At 42.2% G+C, this 13199-nt stretch overlaps 2 protein-coding genes across 2 annotated transcripts; one reads left to right on the forward strand and one right to left on the reverse strand.

Annotated features, from left to right (window-relative positions):
• Positions 1-1616: 1616 nt before the first annotated feature.
• Positions 1617-10969, forward strand: LOC115056849 (round spermatid basic protein 1-like). The gene is made up of 8 exons (XM_029523604.1): positions 1617-2106; positions 2370-2489; positions 2964-3649; positions 6855-6992; positions 7115-7257; positions 7452-7619; positions 7803-7914; positions 8404-10969. Exons 1-8 carry the CDS (start codon positions 1617-1619, stop codon positions 10126-10128), a joined length of 3582 nt encoding a protein of 1193 aa, XP_029379464.1. The 3' UTR covers positions 10129-10969.
• On the reverse strand, positions 10792-12786 carry LOC115056850 (transmembrane protein 60-like). The gene is made up of 2 exons (XM_029523605.1): positions 12637-12786; positions 10792-12422 (listed from the first exon to the last, which is right to left on the reverse strand). Exon 2 carries the CDS (start codon positions 12378-12380, stop codon positions 11976-11978), a length of 405 nt encoding a protein of 134 aa, XP_029379465.1. The 5' UTR covers positions 12381-12422; positions 12637-12786; the 3' UTR covers positions 10792-11975.
• Positions 12787-13199: the final 413 nt, after the last annotated feature.

Here is a 13199-nt window from a genome sequence, read left to right on the forward strand (position 1 = left end):
TAAGAGTTCTGCAATGGATGAGAGATAGTCTATGTATAAACGGATCTGGGCTGAGAGTGAGAGCAATTTGACAAGGAGAAATGTAATTTTCCACATTTTTGCAGGATTGTTTCTGTTTTCTGTCAAAAGAAAAAGCTGGCTTTAATAGAGTGTTAGTATATTATGGAAGACAGCATTAAGGCATCAAATAGAACGTTTAATCACATCATGTTGACATTTAATGCGTAACAGATCTTGGGTTTGGGGAATCCTGTAACTAGTCATGATGTCTAACATAAGTTGAATTTCAACTGACGCCTCCCATCATTTATTTTTTGTGCAGGAATCTTAATGTCACAGCTGCCAGAATCAGTGAATATGACGATTTTCAGAGAATAAAATTTTTGATATATATATTTCCATCACTGTGCTGCCACCTAGAGACATTTTAAGAAACATCTGAGATCAAAAACGTCCTCCATCACCACACCAAGCCCATGTGAAGACTTAAAAAATAAAAATATATCTCTTTTTCACAACCCTGCAGTTTTTACAAATTTCAGAGATTTTCTGATGAAAACACAACAACCAAATACGAAGATGTTTTACCAAAAGCTGTTATTTATTTATTTGTATATAAGTATCACCAGATTGTCTAATAAACCCAGGAGATGTTGATTTCTACATGTTTAATTTTCAATTTCTGCTTGTTGTTGTAGATATTGATTGTAGAGACTTTAAAGCCTTATTAAGCAAGTTAGTGTTTATAAAACTGACAAGGACCAACAGCAAACATCTCAAAACAAAACACAGATGAGAAAAGAAATGAGTTAATTTAAAAAAGACAGATTTAATCTATTTTTGCTAAATATACTCCATTCTTGATTTTAGTTGAGGTCCAACATAAATGGCACTTGTGTGAATCCCACATTGTTTGATTAAAAGCTATTTGGCCATTACAGTAACGTTTCCAGTATTTCCCTTCACACTTGAGGACTGAAACAGTCGCACAGAGAAACTAAGGCACGCTGGATATCACAGGAAGTTTTTCCTTGCTGTTGCCACCAAGTGCTTGATCTGATGGGTCTCTTCAACAACTCCAGACCTGCTCTATACGTAAAGTGCCTTGATGTAACTTTGTTAAGATGTGGAGCTTTATAAATACATTTGATTTGACTTGATATCATCCGCATTCAAGCCCCAGGTGGACCTGACGAGGCATACCTGTACAAATGTACAGGTATGTCTGTAAAAATACTGCTCTGCTTCCCCCTCTAGTTCATCCATCCATCCATCCATCCATCCATTCATCGAGCACCAAGCCGGACTCTGTAAGCCGGGCCTGAATCAGCCTTGATTAAACAAGCCTGAACTGCGTTAGTGGAACGACTGGATGCTTCATTCAGCATTGGCGCTAGTTTCAGTCTGGACCTGTTGGAATAGCCGGGCTCGTCTGGCCCGTGTGGGACCTGTTTGTGGTCCAGTGCAGTGCAGTGCAGTGCAGTGCAGCCTGTCGGCCTGCAGGCTGTAAACATCCCTCCGCTCTGCGTGCGTCTGACGTAGCTGGCTAAGCCCCGCCCCCGACCTGGCTCTCACGCACCACTTACGTCTGACCGTAAAAAATAGAAACTTCCAAGATGGCCGAGTCCGTGGACTCCATGCATTTCGCAGCAAACAGCAAAACAAATTCCCCCAAACCCTTTATAGCCAAACGGCCGCCGGAGAGCCGGCCGCAGTCTTCCAGCGACATTTACCCTCCGCCCCCCAAGAAGGTCCGGGTGGAGGAGAAGGGTCTGAAGCCCAGGAAACTGAACGGAGAGGTGTGCGCAGGGGAAAAACACAACGGGAAGCAGAGTTGTGGGAGCCCAGCGAAATGGAGTTTCGGCCCGGCCAAGGCGAGCCACTCCGCCGCCTCCGGGGGGCCGGCGACTCCCGCTCGGAAAATCTTCAAAATCAGCAACTTCCTCGCTTCGCCTCTCAAAGCGAAGAAAGCGAAAGAGAAGCGACACAAGGAGAAGGAGAAAGGCGGCGAAGCGCAGCGGAGCTCCGCCGCGGGTGTGGAGAGAGTGAGCCCAGCTAGCTGCCATACAAAGACCGAGAACGGCGACGTGAAAATGCTACAGAAAGGTACGACAGCCCGGCCAGCCCGCCGCCCGCCGGGCAGCCCGCAGCCCGGCTACCGCAGCAGGAAACACCGAACCTGAAGTCAGGCTGCGATAAAACGATTTATTCAATTATTACATAATTCGCTGTACCGCAGGCCCCAGTATTTATTAGGCCCAGATGGGGGATTTATACACGTGGAAATGTTTGTTCATCAATAATGTCTCTCTGCTTGAATAAATACATCAGCATTTCACTTTACCGCATCTCGCCTTCTCCACTCGCAGGTCATCGTGTGAAGGAGAAAGACAGAGAGAGGAAGAAGAAGAAAGACTGTAAAAACCATAAATTGCCACCTGTACATGACATTGCAAGAGAAAACGGGGACGTGATTTCTTCTCAGAAAGGTGGGGATCGGATGCAATATTGATCCGATGAGATGGAAAGTGACTTTTCATCCTTCCGGGTTAAGTTTGAATTCTATTTGTTCCTTATTTGTTTTTGCGAAAACAAGAGACATGACTTTTGAGATGCAACATAGCTGTAGTCAAGTCAGAGCAGATGAGATCAGTTTGAGTGCCCATTTTATTCTAGATAATATGGGAGTTTGTGAATTACATGTTTTTTTTGTTTGTTTTAGTTTTTTTTTTTTTTTTTTGAAAGAGAAAAGTTTGTGCTAATTCTCATGAATAATTAGGCATCATTTAACATTAACATATTAAAACATAACCGCAAAGTTAAGGTTTAGGTGTATGCTTGAATAATTAAGATTGTTATTATAATATGTAAAATATGTAACTTGGAGGAAGTTTCTTATTTTAGGTCATAAATTGTGCCCATCATTGTACCTGATCTGTAAAAACTACAATCCTCTGTCACAGAGTCCAAGGAGAAACCCAAAGCTGGTTCAGAGGAAGACCTCCTGTTGAAGAAACTGAAGAAGAAGAAGAAAAAGAAGCACAAAGATGGGGAGCGGATGAAGGAGAGATACAGCTCACCCAAAATGTATAATCGCGCATGCCAGACGGTGTGTTCAGGAGTGTCTCTGGGTCTGCCTGAGTTCCTCAGTCGAATTAATGGAAACAACAGCATTGACAGCAGCAGTCTACTCCACACCACCACTGCTCCGCAACACCACCAGGATCCTCCTGTTACAGCTGCTGCCGCTGTCTCTATTTCCTCCATGGTCAGGGACAGGCTGGGCTACAGCTCTCTCCTCCACTGCACTCCAGCGCCAGGCCTGCCTGGTCTGGAGTTTGGACGTCTGATCCACATCGAGCAGCAGGCCAACGGGGGAGCGTCTGTGGTGCACGCCTACAGTGATCAGCTCTCCTCTCTGTCTCCAGCTGAGATGCAGCGTTTTGCCCAGGAGTTTGTTACCCTTTCATTTAGTGAGGACGAAGCCCAGGCTGCCTGTTTTGTGATGGGAATCATCCATGGAGCTGCATCCTACCTTCCAGACTTCCTGGATTACTTTTCCTACAAGTTCCCCAACGCGCCAGTGAAGATGGAGGTGCTTGGGAAGAAGGACATAGAGACGACAACCATGGCCAACTTCCACTCTCAGGTGAGATCCTTGTGATGTAGTGCTTGAAGTCTCTGTGTGCTGGAATGTGCTAAACTGTCCGTCTAGTTTCTGTGAAGTTTCACTTTGTAGTAGGTCTGACCACCTCAGATTCAACTGCCACTGGCTGGTGCAACAGTTTCTTTAAGTTTTAGGTCATCAGTTCATCTCTGTCTGCCTGACTCCTGTGCTCAAAGGGCTTCAGCAGGTTGTCATGCTGTGAAACTGAGGCCCTGATTGTGTGATTCTGTCACATCACCTATTTTCACCTGTCGTTGTTTACTTGAAAAGCTTTTTCAGCCGAAATTCTTTATAGTGATTATGACACTCTCATCTGGAGTTGTGCTTTCAAGTCAGTCTCCTAAAGACATGCAGAAGAAAGTAAAATTATGTATGAGTTTAAAAATGTTCAGCTTCATAAAGTGACAGCAACTGGGTCTGAATTTGTGGACTATTTCTCTTTTGATTTTTTTTTTTTTTTTGTGGGGGGTTATTTTTCGAATGTTTCTGCCTTTTTAAAATCACTCAAGTTTTTAAATCACTTTCCTGTTGTGCTGAAGTGAGATTACATATGATTTTATTAGAAAGTACCTTTCATATAATGGCAGTTTTTATTTTAAATTTATTTCAATTTAAATTAGTAACAATTTTATTCCCATACAAGTGTCAAAACAGTCTGTTCAACAAATACACATATATGAACCTTATCTTCTACAATTGGGCACTAGTATCTTTAAAAGTACCAGGACAAGAATTTCTAAATTATATATAAATAATTACTAAGCATCTATTTATATCCATCATTAGTGACTGCATCCCCACAATTGCAGAACTGCATCTTGCAGAACTTTATTAAAAAAGCTAAATCACCTGAGATAGCTCTTTTTAAAATTATGTTCTTACACTTTACTAAAGCTACGCCTCCAATGCAGCTTGCATTTTAACATCAGTTGAAATAGTTTTTCTCATGTTGAGGTAATAATTTTAGACAAACATAAAGTGATTTATATTAGGGATCACTTTATTACTGATTGGCCTGTGTCGCTCCGTTTGCTTTGTAATCAGATATTTCTTTGACTTGTCTCGCATCGTGTCTTCCCCACCACCAGCATAGGCCAGATGATGCTTTTTATCCTGTTCCTGTTTTCAATAAAACCAAGCTTAATACAACTGTCAACATTAGCTGGTTTTTAGGGCACTAATGATGGGAACTGTGGACTTCAATTTATCCACACCAGCCAACAGTGATGCTGTAAAATGACGGACATGATGTGTCCACTGGCATCAAGCTTACACACGTGAGAGCAATTGGCTACTTTTTCACGTACATTTTATTGTACTGCTTGCTTCAGTGGTCTGAATGATGCACCTTTTATAAAAGCACAGCAGTTTGTCACAGACCTCAGGGGTTGTCAGTTCTCACAATTGTAGAGCTGCTTCTTCTCAAGTCTTGTGATGCAGCAGCATGTTTTGACATTATGTCTGTTTGTGTGGTTGTGGGATTTTTTTTTCTTTAATTTTTTAGAAATTTGTTTCTGTGTGATAAATAAAATTAGGTGTACTTAGAGAGGGGGAGAATAGAAACTAACATCAACAAATGAACCCAATTCATAGGAAGTAGGTATCCAGGGCAAATGTTTTGACTGTTTGTTAAAATGTCAGTGGTACGTGGAGATTACCATTAAGTAGTGGTTGTTCTGCCAATCCTTCAGAAATCAATGTTTTATGAGTAAATTAAATATGAATTTGTTTCAAAGTGCAAAGTACACTTCACTTTGTGATTGTTTGGCCTTGGTGGCAGTGAAAACTGGGAGCCTTGGTTGAAATGGTTAAAAAATTACCCTGCCTAAGTAAAGCAACAGCTGCTTTTTTCCCCCCAAACAGTTAACACTTTGGTGGCAGTCAAGTAAACACAGAGTTGTACTGAGTCAGTTTACGGTGTAAAAAGACACACATTTAATGCCCCCTTCCCATTGTCATCTTATATCTAGTACTTACAGTATGACGCAGCCATTAAAATACCTCATACAGTTTATTTATTTATTTTTTTTAAATTCACTCGTAATTGGTTTGCTTGTATTTGACTTCTTTACAAAGCAACACCTACTATTTTAAAATGGGTACGCTTGGTGTGGTAATGTATATGGTGCCATGCAGTTCCATTTGTGGTTTGTGTCATCAGGTGCCCCTCTTGTTGTTTTACATATGAAATGTTTCACTATTTTGCTGTGTACGTAAACACAACTGGACTACCCTTAATGGGTTCATGCTCCTTTTCTCCATAAATTTTGGTGCAAACTAGGTGAACATGAATGCTTATGAGTATTCAGTCATTATGACTTGTCACCAAAATAAATATCTAAAGGCGAAATGGAGAAAAATTCAGACATTGGGGAACACCACAGCGCATTGCTGCCAACAGAGCAATTAATATTTGTGTAAAAGGCTCATTAATTGTAAAGAAAAGCAATTTGTATTTCTCTAAGGGTCATCTCAAGGGAGGAAAAACGTCTGTCATGAAGATGACAAATTAAACTCAAAATGTTGGCATTCCAGTAAGATGAGACCAGCTTTCTGTTTGATATATATTGAACACATTATAACAATAATATATTTTTTTAAAAGAACATAACAACAACAGGTCACTCTTTTACTGCTGGTGTATTGAGTGGTATTTGACAACATGACTCCTAAGTGTATATTGTTAAATATAAATCTTTACAATATAAACATTATAATTCCTGTTCGTTTTCCTTCATGTCATGTTTTAATACTATTTGGAGATACAGGTTCACAAGCTCATAAGAAACGCTTTTAAGAAAACACAACAAACTAGAAATATAATATAATCCACCATAACCAAAAAAAGTAAGAGTGATCCTTCGATGTCACTGTAAGATGTTCATTCCTCAGGTATGCTTCACTGTTGTGTCGAGACTTGTTCCCAAGATTACTTGAGCTAAAAATATACACTTTTCTATTAAAGCTTGGCACACAGATGCTGATGGTACCTTTGATTGTTTTTTTGTTTTGTTTTTTTTAATCTTAGACAGGTGCATATTTCCGTTAACAACACACTCATTGTTATGCTAGTGAGAAGTGTATGTGTTGACTGGCTGTTTTGTAGTTGTAGATTTATTTTAGTAAAATTCTTTGTTATTAATTGGATTAGAATCTAATCTTTTGGCCTTGTGGCTCCCTGCTGCAGGTGAAGCGGACGTATTCCCAGGGAACGTACCGTGCCGGGGCCATGCGGCAGGTCAGTCTGGTTGGGGCTGTGGATGAAGAGGTTGGAGACTACTTCCCCGAATTCATCAGCATGTTGGAGGAATCTCCTTTTCTGGAGGTTTGTGTTGTTATCATATGTGTCCATGTATGCACCCCAAAAGCCACCGGAAGCAGGAGCTTTTCCATGTGCATCGCTTTGAGTCATTTTGTAACTTAAAGTTCCTCACTGTGTTTCTGCAGCGGACTCTGCCCTGGGGAACGTTTTCCAGTCTCCGACTGCAGAGCCCCACTGAGAGTGACGATGGCCCCATCATGTGGGTCAGACCAGGAGAACAGATGATCCCTTTGGCGGACATGCCAAAGTCACCCTTCAAAAGGAAAAGGTCTGTGTTGAGTCTGTAAATGTTTAGCAGTGCACAGGTGTTATCTCACTAGCATCCTCCAATAGTTCAAGAGGGGCTAACATAGCAAAACCACATCTTAGCAAACTGTTTTATCTCTTACCTGCACATGGTATGTACAAACACTTCACCATGCCTCGAACTTGTGCTGATTTTTGTAAATTAATGTATTTTAGGTCCACCAATGAGATAAAGAACCTGCAGTATCTACCCAGAGCCAGTGAGCCCCGGGAGATGCTTTTTGAGGACCGGACAAGAGCCCATGCTGATCACATCGGTCAGGGGTTTGAAAGACAAACTACTGCTGCTGTAGGTGTGCTGAAGGCTGTACGCTGCGGAGAGGAGTGAGTATATTGTGACACCTGCTAAACTAAATACGATACATAAATATAACCTGACCTCCTTAGCCCAGAACACAGTGGTTAAATCAACTTTTGGTCTGCCACTGGGGACGATTAATTGTTGGTGAAAACTAACACAGTACGTGTCGTGGTCTATTTAATAGGACTTTGTTTATGCCCTTACAGCAGTGACACTCCTGCCCGCATCACCAAAGATGTTGTGTGTTTCCACGCTGGAGATTTCCCAGATGTGGTCATGCGACTGCAGCTTGACCTCCATGAACCTCCGCTGTCTCAGGTGCGTCAGATTGAGAAACCTGCAGTAGTGCACAGCAGAGATAACTTGATACACGCTTGTCAAACTGTCTTTGAAGCAGCACTAACTGTAATGTAATAGGGGTCACTCATACACCCACATGGTGTTCCCTGGACTGCACAGAGTTTCAGTGTCTTTCCGCTCGCTGTTTTGGTTTACTGGGTTTTGCTTTGCTCTCATTCTTATCTGCCTGGTCTCCAGCAGCAGGCAGACGTTTTCAGCAGATGAACCCAAACAGCAGACCAAGTTAGTGTCTAGCAGTTGATGATAGTGCAGCAAATAGCAGCTGGAATATGTTCCTGGTGTGTTTTCAGAAGCCTAAACAGACTAGAAAGAAAGTAAATATTGGTCAGAAAGTTGTTATGTGAGCAGAAATACTACAAGTGAGATATATATATATATGAAAGAGATATCTCTAGTACACTGTTGGCTCATGAAGTTTATTTGTTTATTTCCTGTCAATGTCCACAGTGTGTACAGTGGATCGATGACGCCAAGCTTAACCAGCTACGGAGAGAGGGGATCCGATACGCCCGGATCCAACTCTACCATGACGACATCTACTTCATCCCCAGAGGAGTTGTCCACCAGTTCAAGACAGTGTCTGCTGTCTGTAGTTTGGCATGGCACATCAGACTCAAACAATATCACCAACATGAAGAGAAGGAGGAGGAGGAAGAAGAAGAAGAGGAGGAGGATGAGGTGGTCAAGGAGGAGAAGTGTACACATACAGAAGTCACACTACATATCAAAGAGGAGGAGGATGAGAAGGTAGAAAGGAAAGAGTGTGACCCTGCTGTGAAAACAGTGATGAACCTGGAGGAAGAGGACGCTGAGGAAGGGGAGGGGCCGCTCTCTCAAATTCCGACACAGATTTTCAAGGAGGAAGAACAAGAGAACAGAGGAGATGTGAAGGATGTGTCGACAACACAGTCTCTACCTTTTGTCAAGAAGGAGCAAGATGAAGATGTACTCAGTCATACACTAATAAAGCCTAAAGCTGAGGAAGATGAGACAGAAGAAGGTAAAGGAGGAGGTGATAGAGGTGTGAACACATACCAGATGCTGCAGAAGGACCATGAGGAAGGGGAAGGGGAGGGTGCATCTTTAAAGTCACTACAGCAAAGTAGGAAGGATAATGATGTAGAGGAAGAAAAACAGCAAAAGATTACTTTGTCAGGGCATGGTTTAAAAGAGAAAACTAAAGATAATATAACAACCACTCATAACACACCACCAATCAAAAAGGAAAAGGACAAAGGAAAGAGAGAGAAAGATGAAAAGGAAAGGACCAAAGAGAAAAAGGACAAGGATAGGAGTAAAGAGAAGGAGAGGGATAAAAAGGAAAGGGGGAAAGATAAGGAAAGAGATAAAGACAGGACCAGAGAGCAGGAGAAAGTTAAGGCTGAGGGAGGAAGAGAGCTTAGCACATCGACGCAGCCTCTGCCACAGATGAGGAAAAAAGAGGATGAAGAGCGGACAAGAGAGGGCAGCACAGCCTCTCAAACTTCACTGCTTGCTCAGAGGGATGAGAAGTGGGCCAAGGAGTGCGACTCTAAGACACAACCCCATGTCAAGAAAGAGAAGGAGCACGATAAGGGAAGCACACAGGCAGGGTCTCACTCTCGGCCAGACAAAGAGGAGGCTCGAGACACCTGTTTGCATAAACACAAGTCTTCACATGGCAAGAAGGAAAAGAGTGGCATCAAAGAGGGTAAAGAGAGCAACACATCAAACACACAGGGAGTACAGGCGAAGTCAGGGAGAGAAGAGGGGAAGACAGGCACCCCCAAACCTTCCAACATTCAGGTTAAAAAAGAAGGGAAGAAGGATAAAGATGCCAGCAGTAAGGACGAAAGGAAGAAATCTTCTTCTGGTCCTACAGCACCAGAACACAAACCACCACGGACACTCATCACCTTTGATCTCTTTAAGCCGATGGAGGCTCACCAAACTCTTGCCCTTTCATTCACAGAGAGTAGACCTAAGACCCACCAACACAGTGACTCTCGAGGTTCTTCCTCTAAGCCCGGATCTGACAGTCGGACAGTTGTGCCCTCTAAAGGACCAAAAGTAAAGGACTTGGTGCAAGGAAAACCTGCCACACCCCTACAGGACACTCGGCCCCAACAGCACTCGTTAAAACAGCCCCTGAAAACACACACACCCCAAACACAGAAGGACTTCTTACTATGAATGTCTTGATGTCTAGTCTTCTTTTTTTACTGTACAACTTGCGCCAAGGCTTTGTTGAAATACTTGAAAATGCATCCTTCCTTCAGAAGTAATCTGTTCTTTCTCATTTGTAATCGATGAGCGGGTGCATTCCATTACTTTGCTGACACGGCCACATTACTCCAGTGGCCTAATGACCAAGGATGCACTCTCCAAGTATTTTAACAGTGCCTAAGAATGTAAGCTAAGTAGCTCACTTCACGTTTGGTAGCGATTGTATGTAGGCTCTATACAAAATGTTATGTGACCCGTGTGTCAGTGCCTGTGCACTACTTAGCTTCGCTCTTAAAGCACCTATTTTAGGTACAGGACTAACCAGTCTGAAAACAACCATCCTTCCACTCTGCTGTGGGAATGACCAGCGTGAATTGTTTGGAACATCTCAACAAATCAAAGAGCTCCTGCTCCTAAAATCCTCTCATTACCATGTTGCTTTAGTCGATGGGGTTTGTTGTTTAAAACACTCCAAAATTGGAGCAAGTAGTTGTTTTCAGACTGGACTTTGTTTGACTCACACAGGGCTGTAAATGATACTGTAAGTACCAAAACTGTACAGTATAGATGTTATTAGCACCAATGTGAGAAAATGTAAACAGAAATTGCATATATTTTTTGTAAGACAAGTTTTATTTTCCATAGAATTTATTTATATCATTTAATGTCTGTTTTTATTTGAAATCAATGTATGTGAAAATTTTGTTGTAAATACATTTTATTTCCTAAGATAAGACTTGGTAGTGTGATTTATACTCTGATCAGAACCTCTCAATAAATGGTTCAAAATATTTGACTTAGTTGATGTTAATGTCTCCCCTTAATATCATCAAGCTTTGAACAGTCTTATCCACTTTGGTCTAGAGATGATGTTGGTCCAAAACAGAAGACGACAGTATTGATTGCCACTCAGTTGCTTCAATACAAGATGGGTGATATCTGTTGATATTTGTTGCATTTATAGATTAAAAAAAGTGCTGAATATCATTGTCAATGTATTCCCTACAAGGACGGTGTAGTCGTGGTAGTATATTGGGCATGTAGGTCTTTTCACTTCAGACATGTAGATTTTTGAGTGTACAGTTAAACAGTTTGCAATCATTCTGTGTAAAATCTATCAGCTGAGACACGATAAAGTGCAGTTTATATTGACAACAGTGGTGAGCTGTGTCAGACAAATATTTTTACATGAAGATATGTCATTAACCAGTGCAAAGGACAATTTAATGCATTCAGCTATAGAGAACCCTTAATATGCATTCAAATGATGTCAACACCAAAAGGGACATGCTGGAGTGGGAACTGCACGTCACATACAAAAGTGCCATTTCCTACTCCTGTAGAGAAATGTTCGACAGTGATATAAAACAGCAATTCCACAAACTGGCAAGCTAGTGTAGATTGAGCAATTTCATACAGCTTGTGTCGATGTCACACTGACACCGCATCAGACCTTGCTTCTTGTGTACACACAGTATGCATGTGCTCTTTGTTGAAACGAAGAGGTGACCTGTAACCCAACATTCAGTGAATCAGAACTAGTCACAGTTCCTTTCTCCTGTGGCCTTATAACCAGCCAAAACAATGTTGGCCACTGCTTATGATGGTTTTTGCAGGATCTGTGAATTTTCTGACATCAACAAAGAAGCCAGCATTTCAATGTGGATCAGACATGTCTGGCTGATAAGCAATCTGCTTATTAAGGTCATCTCCGATACCAATCCACTGGATCACATCGGTGCCTTCATAGCCAGAGATGCTTCGGTACAAAACGTTTTTCCCCTTTAGTGCAGTTCAAAACTGACCGCTGCAGATCAGTCCCTCCTGCAGTGGAAAACACTGTGTCCCAGCTCCACCAGCGCCCCACCCAGCAACACCCACAGAGGGACACACACCACACTGACCGGGACATCAGTGTGCTTCTCCAGGTGGGAGCACAGTGTCAGACAGAAGATCAGCTTCAGCAGCAGGGCTGTCAGGTACCACAGCCTCCTCTTCAGGCTCTGCTCGCCGTCCCTGGGGTCAAAGTCCGGCTTGCAGCGTCCTGCCATCTTCACTATCAGCATGAGGATGAGGATGGTGTCAAAGGTCCAGACCGGGAGGAAGATGAGGAACCAGTTCCAGTGGATCTTAGAGTCCAGCTTGAGGACCAGCATGATGAGGAATATCAGGGAAAAGATCCAGGAGAGGAGCACTCTCTGGGCCAGGGACATCTTCATCTACAGAGGCCTGGCTCAGAGCCAGTATCCTCCACACCAGGCCTGAAAAACAACAAGACACAAGTCATCGTGCTGCTCCAGTGATGGACAACCGACAGAAAATACAAGAGAACCGTGGCCCTTCGTGGAGACTCCGACCTCCAGCGTGGACTCTTTTCTACTTCCTACCGTCCAGCTGCAGACCGGACGTTACTGACTGTTAGCAGGCTAACTTATGAAACCACGATGAAAACATTGTTTTAAAAAATCATCTTACTCGATTCTCCGGGAGACTCAAACTCTCTTCTGGTCTCTGACGGACGAAAGACCAAAATTTCACCGATCACACCGAGGTCGGCGCGTTCAAATGGTTTGGTTTTTACATCGACGGACAGTTTTGTAGCTTTAGCTCGTAGCTTGCAGTAACTGAGCGGCTTCCGGTGGGAGTTTTCAAAACAAAAGAATGTTTTTACTGGACTGTTGTGTTTTATTTTGATAGACCACTGCGGTAAATTTTCTTGTGGACGATCAGATAAACGCAGAAGGATTTAATCTCTGTTTGTTTTTTGTTTCGATAGATATTCCCAGAACTGTTGGTGCAGTAGAGGACCCATGGCCCTTCTTTGGCAACTCTGAGAACAATTGTATAGAAAAAAAAACAAAACTCAATAACAATAACTAACTTACTCAAATTCATCGAATGTGTTTTACAGTTGTGGCAGGAATCTTTTTTTCATTAGTATAACGTTTTACCATTTCGGAAATCAAGCTAAGGGTCATTATATTTTAAAAATGTACCCATATTTTAATATTAATTTAACAACAAACATTTAAGTGCAA

The sequence above is a fragment of the Echeneis naucrates genome, chromosome 16, assembly GCF_900963305.1.
Source record: "Echeneis naucrates chromosome 16, fEcheNa1.1, whole genome shotgun sequence".
Taxonomy (NCBI): Eukaryota; Metazoa; Chordata; class Actinopteri; order Carangiformes; family Echeneidae; genus Echeneis; species Echeneis naucrates.